General features: G+C 38.6%; 2 protein-coding genes across 4 annotated transcripts; one reads left to right on the top strand and one right to left on the bottom strand.

The window, feature by feature from the left end:
- The first annotated feature begins 180 nt into the window (after positions 1-180).
- On the top strand, positions 181-11,799 carry LOC113166734 (serine hydroxymethyltransferase, mitochondrial-like). 3 transcript variants are annotated; one of them, XR_003299233.1, is made up of 13 exons: positions 196-228; positions 1,288-1,482; positions 3,770-3,849; positions 4,331-4,531; positions 5,434-5,515; positions 5,628-5,750; positions 5,891-6,030; positions 6,408-6,570; positions 6,735-6,834; positions 7,226-7,381; positions 7,729-7,836; positions 8,257-8,438; positions 11,774-11,799. XR_003299233.1 is itself a non-coding variant. In XM_026366861.1 (12 exons), exons 1-12 carry the CDS (start codon positions 196-198, stop codon positions 8,382-8,384), a joined length of 1,509 nt encoding a protein of 502 aa, XP_026222646.1. In that variant the 3' UTR covers positions 8,385-9,876. The 3 variants fall into 3 exon arrangements, 2 of the variants coding, with proteins under 2 accessions (XP_026222648.1, XP_026222646.1); XM_026366861.1 differs by lacking the exon at positions 11,774-11,799 and having other exon boundaries at positions 8,257-9,876; XM_026366863.1 differs by lacking the exons at positions 4,331-4,531; positions 11,774-11,799 and having other exon boundaries at positions 181-228; positions 8,257-8,384.
- Positions 11,800-12,146: 347 nt separating this feature from the next.
- On the bottom strand, positions 12,147-17,598 carry ndufa4l2a (NDUFA4 mitochondrial complex associated like 2a). Its single transcript, XM_026367036.1, has 4 exons — positions 17,445-17,598; positions 14,161-14,246; positions 13,540-13,600; positions 12,147-13,410 (listed from the first exon to the last, which is right to left on the bottom strand). The coding sequence occupies exons 1-4, from the start codon at positions 17,487-17,489 to the stop codon at positions 13,354-13,356; spliced, it is 249 nt and encodes an 82-aa protein (XP_026222821.1). The 5' UTR covers positions 17,490-17,598; the 3' UTR covers positions 12,147-13,353.
- Between the last annotated feature and the right edge of the window lie 378 nt (positions 17,599-17,976).

Below are 17,976 nucleotides of genomic sequence, written 5' to 3'. Positions count from 1 at the left end.
TCTCCAAGTGCTTGTTCATTGTTCAGTGGCTACGATTGCCAAGAATCTCCAAAGAGGTGAACCAGATGGTTTACAGTTAAAATTACTTTTATCAGCGACACAAAGTGCGCATGTCCTTGGCTACGTTCCAGTTCTGACTTTCACCCTTTGCACCTTGAAAGCTTTTTGTTTTCCCGACCCTCTGCTGTCACAGACATGCTTTCTCTGTCATTACGGCAAACATTATGGGTGAGCGCATTTGTTTAATAATGTATTTGCTTATTTTTAGAGATTTTAGAACTGATCGTACCTGCAAGTGCAGGTTCAAATAAATCACTTATTACTGCAAACTGGGTCATCTTGTCAGTTCAGGACACCTTCACCCTAATAGAAATGTCTGTTTTGAAGATGCATGTTGTGTTCACAGGTTTTTGTATCGTTGCAGTGTCTGACCAGTTGCACTGTGTTTGTCTGTTTACTGTCAGAGGCCATTGAAATAGAAGAGTGCTGCTGTATGTCCTAAAATATGTTTTCTTGTTAAAGGGGAGTTGACTGCACAGCCTCCTCCTTATGCAATATTCAATATACTCAAGGCTTCGAAAACTTAATGAACACAGAAGATGAAAGGAGAGTTGCTTCAACATATATTTATGCTTCAACAGTAATTTGTCTATTAGGCCAATGTAACACATAGTTATGTAACTATCATGCAGCTACAAGCTGCCTTCAACAAACAAGACCCTGATAACTAAGTCAGTGTGTGTGTGTGTGTGTGTGTGTGTGTGTGGCCAGCCCACAATGCACATTTCATGTCCAAGGTTTTCCATAACCGCTCCACTGAACAACACGTTTGGTTTTTCCGCTGCCTTTCATTTAATGGATTGTTTAGAACATCAAAAGACACATTATTCTAAGTCCCTTGTTTCCAAAGCCCCGGTGCAAAGTATTATAATTTTGAGTGATGAAAGTGTTTTTGCACAGGCTCACTCTTCATGAGGTTTTCAAAAGACACCAAGGCAGCAATCTTGGACAACAACAACAGAAAAGGAGCCCCTTAGAAACTTTTCAACTCTATGCAGTTTATAGCACAATGGAGAGTTGCATCAGATCCTGTGACTTGGTATTTGTCTCCTCATTAGGGTTTTATTAACTGTGTAGAGCAGCACAGTCTCTCCAGGGGTTTCCCAAACTGTATGGATGTATTAAAGTCACCAAGAACAATTTTTCAACCATTATGGAAGAAGTGAATATTTAGAGTAGTTGTTATATTTATTGATTGTTGTCTTCATCCGCTACACCATGTTGCAGCCCGTATTCCCAAAGGTTTTAGGGTGTTTGGGCCGAGGGGGTCCAATCACTGCAGAGTCGTGCAGTCGAGGTCTCACCAGCGCTCCAAGGTGGACGGGACAGGAGAGCCTGGCCCAGGATGACCCAGAGATGTGGAGCCTCCTGCAGCAGGAGAAGGACAGGCAGTGTCGGGGACTGGAGCTCATTGCATCAGAGGTGAGAATAGAAAAGAAGATTCATCCACATACATGCATAATTTTACTGTTACATTCATGATTAACCATTGATCAGATTGAAGCTGGTAAAACTGGTAAAAGGTGGGGAGAAATTGTAGTAATGAGGCCACACTGGAGAGTTGGAATGATCCAGAGGGTGGGTTATTTTTCTGATTTAAATAACGAGGACATCATTATCTGTCCTTTATCTGCCTCCTACACAGACCTGAAGTAGATGACCAGTAAATGTCTCAGAAATATTAGTATGATACAGTCAGTTTAAATACTGTCTATGCTGTGTAGCTCATCTTGTCATAGATATTTACTTTTTATCACCATATATTTAATGGCTTAAAAAGTCTCTTCAGACTTTTCTTTCAATAGTAAATTACATCGTACATCCTTTACCATCGTGTTCTATCGACCACCAGGCCAGCTGGAAAACTTCTATGATTTTATATATGTGTGAATGTCTCTATATGTCAGCCCTGATTATAGACCTGACAGCTGGGCTGGGCAGCAGCACCACACAGTCCTTATCAAGATAAGAGGTAGGGATGAATTCATGCTGCCTCAGCCGCCTCTTAGTGATTTGTGCAGCATGCATGTACACAGAGAAAGAAACTTTAAACGTGAAGTTCCCTTTGTGTCTTTTTTGTTAGTTTCATGTATTGTGATAAACCCAGATGATGTTGGTGATGAAGGATTAAGACCAGGACGTTGGCGCATAAATGGCTGAATTTTAACAAGCCTTAAAAAACAAACAGTTGTGGTTTAATCTTTGACCATAAGCCAAAACGTATTTAGCATGTGATGCTGTGTTTTTTATTCTCATGTGATTTTCCTATTTCTTATCTTCTTGTTCCATTCAGACTATTGGTAGATGAGTTAATAGTCAACCAGGGTGGAAACCTGTCTCAGCTTCTCCTGAGCAGAAAAATCATGGAAAACCTTCATTACCTTATAGTTTACCCAAGGCAATCAATATATTTAAATGTATAAATGTGTACAGTTATCTCAATTTGTGCATTGAGAGCTAAATGGTGTGTTTAAAGGATGGATTTTATTACCTTCATAGAGTTTTGTTTGAATTATGTTTTATAATCCTTGCTGTGCATCTTCGGCATGATTTTAGCTGTTGAAGCTGTGACTATACAGTGAGAGACAAAAAGATGCTGCTAATTATCTTCTGTGCTTTTCTGTGGACAGAGGTGTTAAAGATGTCACAAGCGAGACAGAAAGCAAGAAAAACAACTTAAACTGCAGAGGAGCTTCTGTCAGCAGCGACCACAAGTCGCCAGATTTCTAGTTTCTGGAATATAACGGTTTTCCTCAGAGGGTTCACCAAGATTTCCTTTGCATATCCCCCTTTGCAAGTCACTGATTTAATCTAAGTGGAAGCTGTGGGGAAAGAAGGGAGCTTTCATTCTTTTATTTTCCAGCAATTATGAATCCACATCCCTATCAGTCGCAGTGACATCTGAAAGATTTTCATGTGCATGTGCTGTCAGTCAGTCACTGCTGCAGGCTCACTCCCAGTGGAGAGCCCCTGTTTTTTCTACAGGAACACAGTCAAATGATCCCATTAGGTTCCCTCACTGATTTCTGCCATTGATCTGCACATTTCAAGTTAAGACAGAGGAGGACGGGTGATCGTGTGTGTATATGTGTTGTTGTGCATGTGTGTGTCAAAATAGTGTTGTAGTGTTGTTACGTCGCATTGGGCCGATGGTTTTAAATCCCACTGGAATGATTGAGGGATCCCTAAGCATTGACAGGTTTAGTATAATAAGTCAGAGGGGGTGGTGTGGAGGACACATTGAGAAAGTATATGTGCAGAAGTGAGAGAAAAGAAAAGACAGAGACAAGGAGAAAAAAATCTCTGAGTCTCATGTGTCTTTGGGAGATTTGACACTGTACTAAAACCCACAGGGATTCAGTGTTAGATTGCTCTGTATTTATTCCTTAATTTAACAGTAGTAACTCTACTACTCAAATATTTTTTGGATAAGGTAATACATTTTTTCACATTCAGAAACCCTGTGATAAATAATTCTTTGATTGTTGATCTTGTTTCTATAATTGGAGCATAAGTGTAACACCTTAATTAGACTGAATACTGAACAAATCAGATATTTCCAATGGCTGAAGCAGTGGTGTTCAGTCACCCCTCTCCAGGTAAATACAGGTTATATTTGGATGGTGGCAGTGTTCCGGATATATAACCATGATAAAAAATGTACAGTGTGTGTCTCTGGATGTTGACACTCTGTTCTTTGTCGTGTCAGAACTTCTGCAGCCGCGCAGCACTTGAGGCCCAGGGCTCCTGTCTGAACAACAAATACTCAGAGGGATACCCAGGACAAAGGTAACTGCACGGATAATTCACTTTCCAAATTACACAGTGCATGTCATTTACAGTATTTGTGTGAGAATATTAACAATTTTACTTGCAGACTAAAAAGTGCAGGCAATTCAATATAATACAGTACGGTACTATACAGCATAATACACAATTAGTACAAATTAGTACAGTACCATCAGTTGATATGATATTAAATGATACAATCCAATAAAATGTGATACAGCTCCCTCCCTCAGGTGTGCTCAGTCAATTGAAAACTGGAAGATACTGATTAATATTGTATTTCCCCACTTCACCCTCATCTGAGATGGCAGCTTCCAAGTTCTGTTTGTCTGAACACAGCAGTGGTTAGGGGCAGAGATAGCTGGAAAACTAGCAGGGCAGCGGCACTCAAGGACCGGGGTTGTCCACTCCTGTGGTACAACATTATATAAACAATACGAAATGATGACAGATCTTAAAATGTGCAGCATATCTGCCTCAGGTATTACGGAGGTGCAGAGGTTGTAGACCAGATTGAGCGGCTGTGTCAGCAGCGAGCACTCACCACCTTTGGTCTAGACACAAATTTGTGGGGGGTCAACGTCCAGCCTTACTCGGGGTCCCCCGCCAACTTTGCAGCCTACACATCTGTCCTGCAACCTCATGACCGCATCATGGGCCTGGATTTGCCTGATGGAGGCCAGTGAGTGAACATTTTACTTTGTATTCAGTCCAGACAAGCTCAAGCATGAACCTCTCGTCAAAATGTTGTTGCTTTTAAGAGGAGGTAATGAACGCATGGTGAATTCTGTTTCACAATGATAGGAAGAGCTGACATCCATCAAAAATGATAAAAACCTGTTGTTTTAATAAATTACTAAAACATAAAAGGACAGGAGAATAACATACACATACAATTTGTTTAATACTAGTTTAATCAAATTAATTAACCTGTGATCTATGCTCTTGAATTAGTTTCATATGAAAGATTTTTCCAGGCAACCAACATAAAACACTGACTAATGATGTGATTACTCACATTCTTATTATCACAAGACAGATATTACACAGGCAGCACAAATAAAATATATAATAATGAAGGTTAATTAAATTTTACATGTCAGAAATATTCTGAAGTTATCTGACAGTTATTACAACATTAGTTACAGTTTTGTTGAATGAGCCATAAAAGAAAGATTTTTTATTTTAGTCACACAGCCTGGAGTTGTCACATTATTTCATTTTTCTTTGAATTTATTTTGAACACTGTGGGAAATAAGAATTTTTTTTTCTGCAGTCTGACAAAGCAGACCTGCAGACATTATATATAAAATCTAAATAATGGATAGTGGGGAGTTGATGGAAAAACAGAAAGATAGAATGAAAAGATTCATACAAATATACATTGAAGACATGTATTAGACACAACAGTAGCACAGCAATGCAATCAGTTGCATAAGATAATAACTTTTCACAGCATTTTTCTTTTAAGATAATAGGCGAAAGGACTGTGGGAAAGGTGAAGAAGTTATTTGTACCAAATTTAGTAGTCAGAGAAGTCTACCTACATTATAAATATACTGTTATTTTATTCTGACACTTCAGCCTTACCCACGGCTACATGACAGATGCCAAGAGAATCTCAGCCACCTCCATCTACTTTGAATCTATGCCATACAAGCTGGACGTGAGTTAAAAAGATTAAGATTTTAAAAAGCAAAGAGAGGCTCTAACTGAAAATATATCAGACTGTAAAAATATTTGAGTGACATCACTTTCATCTTGTGTTATTATATCAGCCAAAAAGTGGTCTGATAGATTACGATCAGCTGGAGAAGACAGCGCGACTCTTCAGACCCAGACTTATCATAGCAGGAACCAGCGCCTACGCACGCCTCATTGACTACTCTCGCATGAAGAAGGTACGTCTCAAGTCCTCCATGTTGTAGTCCAAAGCAGTGGTGTTAAAGCAGTTTATCAAACCCTTAAACTAAGAACAGCGAAATAAAATATTCATAATAAGCACAACTATCATCACACACTCTGACTTTGTGTGTTTCAGCTGTGTGTGGAGCTGAACGCCTACCTGCTGGCAGACATGGCTCATATCAGTGGCCTGGTGGCAGCCAGAGCTGTTCCCTCTCCTTTTGAGCATGCTGACCTGGTCACTACCACTACCCATAAGTCCCTGCGTGGGGCAAGGTGAGGATCTGAACTTTATGTGTGAATATTATTTTAATTCTTATGGCAGATGTTTATCTATAAACACACAGGTTAATAATTTTGGACAAACTGTTTTAAAGAAGTTATTACATTGTTGGGCAGACAGATTGTTTTAAATGTAGGCAGACAGGATATTTTTAAGGTTTCTGTTGTGCTGTTGTGCATGGTGCTGGTGTATTTCAATAAATAGATAAATAAAGCATGTCACAACCTTTCTTACAAAGAGCAATCTGTTAAAAGTCTACATAGTGCTGGTGTCTCGCTAGAGGAACAGCTATGCAGGACGATACTGTCTCAAATTAGAATTGGGCATTTGAGGTTTCAGCATTTAGTTTTTCCTTCTTTCCCCTCTGCAGGGCTGGTCTGATCTTCTACAGGAAAGGCGTAAGGTCTGTAGATAAGAAAGGTCGGGAGGTGATCTATGACCTCCAGGATAGAGTGAACTTTGCTGTGTTCCCTTCACTTCAGGGAGGACCTCACAACCACGCCATCGCTGGCGTAGCTGTCGCCTTAAAACAGGTTCTGAATTTTATTTATTAATATTCAACACTGTCTTGGAAATTGCTTTGGAAAAAAAACACAACACAGGACATTGTAAGCAAAAGCTTAATTTCTGTAGCTCCTTTTTTAAATCATACAGTCCGAGCTGTCACTCTGACAAAGCATCATTTCTGTCTCTGCAGGCTTCCACTCCCATGTTCAAACAGTACATTGCTCAAGTGCTGCTGAATGCTAAGACCATGGCTAACGCTCTGCTGAAGAAAGGCTTCACCCTGGTGTCAGGTACTGAGGCAACTGAAGTGTCTTTTATATGATAAATATAAACTTCATAAGGTTGTTTACTTGTACAAATCACATACATATCGAGAAATTTATGTTTTGTTACCGCCTATGGGAATTAGATTTAGCATCTAAATGAATATTGCACCCCAACCAGTCAAGTACCTGACACAGTTTCTTTCCTTTTTTTATTCCCTTCTTTCTCATTTGCATTCTTTTTCCATTACTTTGGAAAAGTTTATTTTTTTCACTTGACAGTTGCATAGAAAATAATATTAAGAGGAAATGATGAAACCTTATCACTGTGTGCATGAACGTCTTCAGCAGAGAGGGAGGAGAATTTTTTTTTACCATTAGACAACTGAATATTTATTGTAATCATTCCTCCTTTCAGGTGGAACAGACAACCACCTGGTTTTAGTTGACCTTCGACCACGTGGCATGGACGGGGCTCGGGCTGAAAGGGTCCTGGAGCTCGTGTCCATCACGGCCAACAAGAACACCTGCCCCGGAGACAAGAGTGCCCTCACTCCAGGAGGACTTAGGCTCGGTACTCAAATTAACATTAATATAAAACTTGTACAGGATGTGTTGGTAAAATGGATTATTCCTGTGAAGAGCTGCCAGAATCGAGGCTGTTTGGGCAGAAGCTGTCAACCAGTCAGTCTTCACCTGTGTGATACTGGAGCTTTTCATTTCTCTCTGTCTGATGTGTTTCTGTTTGCTTTTGTCTGTCTGTGTGTTGTCTGTGTGTCCATCAACCTGTCAGTCAGTCTGTCAGCATCTATCTCTCTACCGTACCAGTTGAAACCCCTTTATCAACTTTACAAATAGCAATTGAACTAATATCAGACTTTTAATCATATGACATAATATGTTTGTGTCACTTTCTTACAGGAACCCCGGCCCTGACCTCTCGACAGTTCAAGGAGGCAGACTTTGAGAAGGTTGTGGACTTTATTGATGAAGGGATTCAGATCGCACATGATGTGAAGAAGAAGACTGGTGAGAGGAGATGAAGTTTCTCTCTTTTGTGTGAACTTCATGATGATTTATCCAGTGAGAGTGGACATCATAGACACATCATGATGACATACAGTAATGTTGAAAGGGCATTCTGGTGTAACACTTTACTGTGTTACAAGAAGAAATGACAACAGGTGTTGTTTTTTGTTATATTTTGCATGGAACGTATTAAGAGCAACATGAATTACACTAATTAAAAGTCGTATGAGGTAGTCAAATAAAATAACTTATATTAAAGACACATATAGGAAAGAATCCCTTAATGTCATTATGAACTGGAAGAAGAAGTACAGTGTCCAAAATCAGTTTCAGTCTACATATGCTGTTTTTAGACAGACTTGACAATTTGTTCACCCTATCATTTAAGCTTGTTGCCTCGTGTCCTCTGTCTCACAACAGGGAATCTGGCAAGCTTCAAGTCCTTCCTGTTGCAGGACCCAGAGACGGTGTCGCGTATCGCAGAGCTCCGCCAGAGGGTGGAGCTATTTGCCAGGCCCTTCCCCATGCCTGGATTCACTGACCACTAACAACAAAACAATCAGGAAGGCAGTTTCCCCACTACATTACAGACACATCCTCTAGTAAAATAACAATTTTAATAATGATTTTTTATAATGTTGGCATGAAAACAAGCATTTCCATAGAAACTAATGACAATATATCTGCCATATAACATTAAAAATACAACATGTAAATGATAAATAAAATAATAAATAGAACAAATAGTCATTTAATATCCTAAATTCACCACTCAAATGAGAAAAGCATTGATCAAAATGATAAAATAGTCAAATAATTCCAGTGGCACACATTATTTCCTTTTAATGTTTGTAAAAGCAATGCAAATGATTAATAACAATAATAATAACTGATTGCATTTTTCATTTTACAGGTTTTATTATATATTATTACAAAATGTACTGTTGTTAAAATTACATATATAAAAAAGAAACTACAGCTCACTGTGGCCAGACATCCGTGGAGGCTGGTGTATAAATAGTATGAGTATAAAGACCTATTAATAGACCTGATCTCTACAGTGTTTACAACATTTTTGTGTCTTTTAGACCGTACATGCTAAACAATAGTACTTAAAGAGGAGGATTACCTAAGTGTCTTGTGTTGTGAAGTAATAATACAAATTCTAGATGGTGTTCAATTTCCAGGAACGTATCACTTAAGCAGGTGTCACTGTATATTGTACATTTCATTTAGTGGAACAAGTTATTACATGACATTACTTCACACACCCCTGGGAAAAACCTATTACAGACCTGCTTTGGGAAATTGTGTTTGTACCTACTCAATGTGGAAAACTGTTTTGTCCTGACAAGTGCTGGAGAGATTGTTAATGATAATAATTCCCAAACTGTACACTGTCTGACAGTTAATACATCAGCAGCTGCTGCATTCGCTCTAATGATGTTTGCGCTGCACAGACAGACTCTCAGTGTAAATGGCCATTCAGTGTTTTCAGGTATGTGGCTTTTTGTCACTAAGCTCCTTTCAGAGCACTGATCAGCATCAGGCTTTGTCCCAGACCCTGAGAAACTCCCAGCAGCTGTGTTGAGAACTGAACACATGCTCAGTTTACACTCACTAAACCACAAATGACACAGGGTAAACCCTTTTAAAGTTTGTTTTTAGACTTCAGGCTAACTTGTTATTGTAAATGATTTGTGAAGAATGTGTAATGTCCCGTTCCATACAGATTGAATTAATTATTTTTATGTTGCACACTACTATACATTATCTGGCAGTTTATACATAAACAGCTGCTGCACTTTCTCTAATAAGGTTTTGACTGAACAGACAGAGTCTCGTTTGTTGCCCAAAGCTAAGAAGTACTCTGAAGTGTTTTCAGGTATGTGGCTTTTTTGTCACTAAGCTCCTTTCAGAGCACTTATCAGTATCGGGTTTTGTCCCAGACCTTGAGAAACTCCCAGCAGCCGCAGGAACTGAACCAAAAAGCAGGAGCACAGACATCGTCAAACGTTTGTAAAACAAACTAATGTCCCCTACTTTATTTTCACTTTGATTTGTTACTGTAAATGATTTGTGAGTATTTTGTGCTCACTTGTATTAGTCACGCCATATTATAAAAACCTGCTGCTGGGTAACATTTCCTAGAGAGACAGATGATACATTATATGTTTACAGTCAGAGAAGGGGAAGATGCTCTTCAGATTTTATAAACACTAATCCATGTTAAGCTGCTGGCATTTCCTCTTGTCATTTCCTCTCACCGTGCACTTGAGGGAATCGTCCAGAAGAAGGAAAAGATCTAATCTCTAGATTGACTGATATCTAGAAAAGATGATAGTTGTAGTCAGAGTTTCTCACGCTGAAAAATTTAAATGAATTATTCATTTTAATTTAAAAAAAAAATTTATTTGAAAGGAGACTAATGATCATACAGTGCCTGATATAATCAAATAGGAACAACCAGGAGGTCGAGGTAAATTAGAGCGTCTTCCCTCAACCGTTTGCAGCCGTTCCTACATCTGAAAGTAAAATTAATATTTTTGTGATACTGTCCCTGTATGTCACCCTCTTACCCCGTTACATAATGCTAATATTCACAGACAGTTCATTAAAGACAAGAAGAAATGAGAACATTATGTAACATCAGAGTCCTTCACTGTCCTCAAGAAAATCTTCAGAACTCGCAGTTCTGCTTCTTTAAATGCTTTTTCTCCCACTGTTTCCAGTCAGATCTTTTTACTTCCAGACAGTTTAAAAAAAAAAAGATAACCTCTCTATTTATTTCTCTCTGGGATGAAATTATAAACTTTATTATTCTAGGAGGAGTGTTTCCTCTGAGACACAAAATGCTTTATAAAGCTTCTCTGAACGAGCTGTGCAGCACGAAGCACTGCCGCTGCCTATTGGAGTGTTTAATATTTATTTCACTGAAGAACTGAATGGACTTTTGTTTTGTTTTTTTGACAGACTGTGTGTCCTGCTCGGCCTTTCAGTTTGTCGTCCAATTTTTCGGTTCAAGGTTACTGCTTCAGCTTCTGCCAGAGGAATGTGTCCTCGCTGTAGAGACTTTGCTGGCTGAATCATAGGTCAGAGGCCAGAGAAGCTCTCAGCTCTGTCGATGGAAAACACAGGCGCACACAGGCACAAGGGGGACACAGACACACGTAGCATCACAACACAAATAACAACTTATCTTCATGCCTGTTTCTCATGACCCAACGGCTCTTTGACGCAGTTTGTCTATGTGAGTTTAAAGGCTTTCAAAAATCCTTTAGGGAAATCATTTGATCCTTCATGTTCCATCGTTCTAGGTCATTAGACCTCTACTTCTTGCCACAACAATCCCTGTGGTGTTCAAAAGGAGGAGGATTTTTTGATCTGCAGCATTTTTATTCTCTCTTCATTCCCTCTTTTTGTGGCAGCACGGGGAGAAAAACACAGCTGACACTGAGAGGAGTGTGAGCACAAAGAGCCGAAGGAGCGGCCTGAGGTTTCTTAAGAGGATGAAATACACAGTTTCACCTTCACTGAACAAAGCTGAGATGTCGTGTTAGAATTTAAGAATTGCCCTTTAATGTGTCCTCCAGATGTAGTAGGGGAGTTACTAAGTAAGCTAATAAAGCATGGAAGGATGACTATTGCATGTCAATATTTAATATGTCAGGGGGAACAGTCATATGACATCCAGTCACAAGTTAGGGACAGACAAATCCTGTGGTGTGTAGAGGCTTCATTTTACCTTTCATTCATTTTACCATTATTAGAAATCAGTGTTTCTCACTTTAAAATCCCACGTAGCTATTTCCTTTTTTTCAAAGATGTGGATGTAGCAGTGTGGATGTATAAAATTAATTACAGAAGTAGTTTCTGCCTAATTTACCTCATCAGTGCATTTTATTTTCATCCTATGTGTATGTGCTTGTGTCTGCAGCATGCAAGAGACAGTGGTGCCTGGATGTGGACTGCTATGTGTGGAAGTACGTGTGCACTCAGGTTGTACACAGTGTGCTCTGCTGTCATACATCAACACCATGCTGGGGGACTATTCAGCTTCCTGCCACTCTGCTGTCGCTGATCAAAGACACAGGGCTGCTGTCACGCAAGCTGACACACACACACACACACACACTACTAAATGTGGTCGCAGAAGCACCAATCAGGCTGCAGAGTGACAGCTGCACTGCCAGCAGATGGATCCGCTCCATCAGAGTTACTGATGGTGGATTTTTATCTGTGTGTGGATGTGGAATAAGATCTGTATCTGACTCAGTTCCATGCAGGTGTCTGAGGAAAGTCACCTGAGTGTATGAAAAACAGATACAAATCCGAATCAGACAGTTTATTTATTGAATGAATTCAGGTTACTTCATCTCTGCTGGTCTTCATAACTCACACACTTATTGCTGAATTTAGTGGCTGCTAAACATACAATAATGTGGCAGTGATGAAAAAAACACAAGCAGTCAGGTCACATCAATTTGACCTTCACTGAGATGCTGAAGTTAGTACAACATTTTTGTGTAAAGCATCACAAACTCAATAGTCAAGTAAAGGTGTAAGTACAAGGTAGAAGAATCCTTTCCTTTTTCTACTCAAGTACATGCTTTAAATCTTATTTAAAGTACAAGAGGAAGGAATGTATTTTAAACAGTGAACATAAATGTTGAAATCTAGTCCAGATTTTTTTTTACAAATTTGCAAAGGTAAAAATTATGACAAGAATGTGTTGTTACCCACAGACTGTGGAACAAAAATAGCAGTCTGTAATTGTGGGGCTGATTTTAACATCCTTATATAGTGACAGGAGGTTAATGATATGTCAGCGTTTTATTGCAATAGAATGATTTTTATAAGAATCTAATTAGTAGCTAATAGTATTCAAATAAATGTAGTAGAGTAAAAGTAACAGGAAATAGAAATACTCCAATAAAGTATAAGTACCTCAAATTAAAGCACAGTACTTGAGTAAATTTACTTTATCTGAAAGCATCCCACTGTAAAAAGAAGCTGTAAAAGAAGATTTTGTGTAGGTTTTTTATTCTTGTTTTCTCAGTCAGATATTATAAAGGAAGATTAAAGAAACTAGACGGCTGTGTTTCTCAGTTTGAACCCAAAACCTACTGCATAAGACTTTATTAATGTTTGTAAAGTTCAAGGAATGCATGTTGTACAGCTTTAGATGAAATTCAGACTCACTGTAGCAAACTCCTGAAACATTTCTATTTGGATTAAACTTATAGTACCACTGGTGCCAAAAGATAAGTATGACCAAATCTAAATCCTCGGTTTGTAATATACAGTATAAGTGAAACAGACCAGGAATGTTTCAACGTAAGGGGAGCTTGTGTCTCACACATACGTTTTAAGTGTCCTGAGGATTCATTAACTGAGACTTGTGGTCACCTTTTTACCAGGTATACTAAATGTTTAACCATCCTGATCTAAAATCCACCTGCAGTAAAGAGGAGTAAATTTAATTTTCTGAGGTTTTCCCTGTGTGGTTTATTAGATTTAAAACTTAGGTCCCTCCTTCTTCAGGTTTTTGTAGTCTGTGGTGATCGCCACAAACTAAGGAAAGAAGAAGAAGAGGATCAAATTTAGTAGAGGTTGTGGTGTGAAAACATCACATTGGCATTCAAAACATGCAAAAAAATATTTAACTAAACATTCGTAAGACTGAATACTTTGTCGTATTACCTTGTACTGGTAGGTGGGGTCAAGTTTATTCCAAGGTTCAGGGTTACTGGTCTTGTTCCAGCTGAAGACACAATAGATGTTAGAGGATCACATTCAAACTCCACACACAACATGCTTTTATCGCACTGTGCCACCACCACAACACTCTGGCTTGTAAATAGTCACAGTGCAGCCTCCTGTGAGCGCTTATTAAAAGTATTTAGCTGCGTCTGCTGTCGTTGGCCCATCATTAAAGGCAAAGCAACAGTTTGGATTGCAGCAGGAGCAGAGCACATTCAAGCAAGAGTAATTATCCCTCAGTTTAATTAGAGCATGAAACGTATTCATCTGCCCTTCACATGTCATGTCTACAAAGGGAAAAAAAAGTCTGAGCTTAATTATTCTAAAATGACTATTTTCTTGATAATGTGAAAACAGAACAGGTGTCTGAACAAAGGAAAACACAAGCTAATTAACAGATTCCCTGTGCATGATGTTAATAAAGTATAAATGTTTAATCGTCTACAAGGTTAGTGTTTTTGTCAGTAAAAAGTTAAAAATGGAAAGCAGTTCTTCTAAGAGCAATAATACATTGATACTTTTTACAGTATTTTAGCAGAAGTCACGATGAAAAGTCCTTACGTCACATGGGGTCCTCTGGCCAACCGGATCAAATACATAAACGCACCACCCATTCCCAAACAGATGAAGAAGAACTGGGGGACGAGCTGAAGACACAGAGATGTGATCAAATCATTAAGTCTTGTGTTAGTTTATTTAAACTTTGCTGATTTGTCATTTGTGAATTTGCTATGTGATATTTGCATGTGAATAGATATAATATAGAGTGTCAACATGTTCTTGTTCGGTTGCTGCTGAATATGCATTATCCAGAAACAGTTAACAGTGTATTTAAAGTTACCTTTAAAAGGCTAAATGTGCTGGAGGACAAATACCTGCTGCCAAACACTAAAAGTTTTAGATCTTTAGATCTGCAGTCCACGACTGAATGTACGTGTTTTCACTTTCAGCCATATGAGCCATGTATTGACAGCTGCACCCCCCCCCCAGCAGCACATCTGGACGAGGTTAACTATTTTTGTTTAAAAATGTAAAGGAAGTTTGAAAAAACTTGTTCCAAGTTTCCCCAGAAAGACCAATAAACCCAGCAAAGTCGGACACACTGGAACAACTTGCAGACCACCAGGAAGGATGAAAACAGTGGAGACTGACATTTGATATCCGCGGTAGCTCGGTTATTCTTCTTCTGTCAGCAGCTGGTTTTAATTGAACTCTCTGTTGCTATAACAACCACTACTGTCAACATCCCCAGGGACATTTTAAAATCAACTACAATCAACCATTTATTATGCTTTATATGGCTGTTAACTAATGTTACAAGCAAAAAAACGATTACTACTACTTTAAGGTCACATAAGTGATTATACTGTCAATAGTTTCATGAATCCAGTTTCCTCTTGTATTATAATTTTCACAGTTGGACTAATCCCAGTCCTAAGAGTGAAATAAATAAAAGATGGAGTATATAAAGATACAGTATATTAAGCAGCCAAACAGTAACTCATTGTCTGCGTTGCATCAGCCTCCATTAGCTTCACCCTCTTGACTGATGCTCTGTTAGCTGAATGTCTACAATACGAAAACGTAAAAAAAAAAGGGCAGACTCAGCATTTTAGAGGAGAAAATTAAAAATACTAACTCCACTGTGTTAAACTCAACAGAAAAACCAGGAGCACTAGAAATGCTCCATTTAAAAATCCAATGTAAATGTAAGTATCTGTACTCTGCTGCTGGACCAAGCTCATTATTTCTGTAGCAGGTCTGAACAGCTGACCGACAACAAAGGATTAACTTTTACTCCGTCACCTTTCATTACATCAGCGAACCTGCTGGGATGTAATGTGTGTCAAGTACTCTACAGTAGCCATGTTAGAGACACTATTACTTTGTGTACTTCTCTACTTTATCTGTTTCAGTCCCCAAAGTCAAATCATCCAGTGTTTCAAAAAAGAGATTAGAAAATAGTAAAGATATTTTTTGTTTAGCAAAAACAAACGAACGAACGAGGAAAGTGTTTTAAGTTGTTTTATTGGTACTTTTACTTAGGTAAAAGGCAGCAGAGAGAGAAAACCAGCTGCTGACTTATAGTTGACATCAAATGGTACTTTACTGTCAGCTGAAGATCTACAGCATCATGACTGAATTATTATACCTACCTGTCTTTAACTCTGCCTGTCAAACTCTGAATATTTGCCTGCCTGACTGTCTTTCCATGTGTCTGTCTGTTTCTCTGCCTGTTAGACTTTATCTAAAAACTTTATAAATCTGCCTCTCAGTCTGAGTTTCTCTTAACTATCTATCCTCACAGAGAAAACTGACTGTGTAGTACAGCACTTAAATAATAAGTATTATTCTAAAGTTTAGGGTTTGATTGTTTCTATATTTCTTTATTCTTCTACTCTAGTACACGTCAGAGATAAATACTGTCGTTTTTACTCACGTTTCTTTGACAGACAGCACAATCTGGATTATATTTAAAGAAAGTGATTTTGGACACTGCTTCAGTCTTTCTGATTAACTCTCCGTGTGTCTCAGTGGTACCTGTCGGGCCTCCTGTCATTCTGTCCCTGACTTTCTCTTGTTTTAATAGACCTTCTCCATCTCTAGGTGTCTGTCTGAATATCTGCCTGTCTCTCTGACTCTGACACTTTCTCTCTCCAACAGTCTCTCTCTCTCTACCTGTCTGTCTCTCTCTGACTATTGTAACTTAGCTTGTAGAGTCACAGAGGGATTTGCTCCCTGCAGCTTGTCTCTCTCTCTCTCTCTTTCTGTCTGCCTCTCAGCATGTCTATCTGTCAGGATGATAGACCATATGAAGAAGCTCTGGTCGAGTCTCATAGAGATTTGCTCCCTGCTATTTGTCTCTCTCTCTCTGTCTCTCCTGGGAGGCTGATGACAAGAAGTTAAAACTCTGTCACTCCACTTCCTGACAGCAGAGCTGGTTAAAAATATAGAAATAATCCCATTCCCTGTGGGGGTAACTTACATTTTGAATTTTTTTTTTTTATTCCAACAACTTATTTCCTAAACGCATGTATTTTTGTCAGTTTAGATTTAGCGTGTTTATAAAAGTCGTGGGTGTCTTCTCAAAGTCTTAAGCCTCTCTCACTTTGGCTTGAATTCAAATGAGTCACTGGAGCAACTTAACCTACTGAATTAGAATTAAGATACGATTAGATGAGACAAAATTAGACTTCCAGTCGTGTCTTCACTAATTAGTTTCTGCTACTGCATTTGATTGGCTAGAAATGAATTAATAATTCAGCATTTTTATTATGCAGAACATTAAGCTGCATTTGTTGTGCAAAATGTGCTGTAAAGTAATGCATGCATTTGACACTAGTACATTACAAAAACTAAATTTTCATCCAACTTGGTAAAATGGCTCCAAATAAATAAATAAATAAATCACAATACAACACAGCACTCTCTGTGTGTCTTGTAAGAGGGCCACACAGCTTCTACTTTTAAACCAGATGCATTTACAATGATGTTAATGTTGAATACTGAATACATTGCTGTGGCATAATAAATAGATATTATAAAGTTTTCTCAGTCTAACACACTGCAACACTCTCACACTTCAGCTGTCCAAATGCTGATACCAGAGAGTAATTATTTCTGTGTTAGTTAGATATTTCTGCTCAGTTATTGTCATAAGGAAAGTGGGCAGTGCAGAGACTTTATTGGGTCACTAATTAAGCTTGTTAAAAACATTTTTTAACATGTAACCAGAATCACTACAACCTCTTTGTCAAAATGTGTTTTTTTTGTTAAGTGGCTGAGGATTATTAAAGTGCTAAAAAGAAAAAAATAACAGAAACAAAGTAAATAAAGGTACTCACACCAGGGTGCTTTTTAGCATGCTCTACAGCTGTTCGAAACATCATTGCTCCAGTTTTTAGAAATGCAGGAACCAAATATTCAGTCAATAAATCAGGTCCTTGTTATCAACAACCACAGGCTCTGCACAACCATGCACAGATTTAGACCTGTTGCTCTGTACATGTGGAGGGAGGAGGGGAGCAGGAGGAGGAGAAAGAGGCCATTTACATCTAATTACTGCTACTTCTGCTCCCTTGTGTGTGAATACACCGTGCTGGACACTGTGCAATGCTGATTAAATATCCATGAACAGAGACAACTGATGCTTGTATCACACTCTTCAATAATACAAAAATATGCTAGTTCCTGCACAAAACTTAGAGGCCTTTATTCCTCACTTATATTACTGAGTTTAAAAATATTTCAGCCCTTTGAGAGATGACTGAAGGAAATAGAAGAGCATACAAGCACTGTCCTTTTAAATGCCATCGGGAAATATCTGTAACTACGAAGGCCTTCGGTTGCTAAAATTACATCAGTAAAAATAACTTC

This window comes from Anabas testudineus, chromosome 7, assembly GCF_900324465.2.
Source record: "Anabas testudineus chromosome 7, fAnaTes1.2, whole genome shotgun sequence".
NCBI classification, from domain to species: domain Eukaryota; kingdom Metazoa; phylum Chordata; class Actinopteri; order Anabantiformes; family Anabantidae; genus Anabas; species Anabas testudineus.
This window is presented reverse-complemented; position numbering and strand designations above follow the sequence as displayed.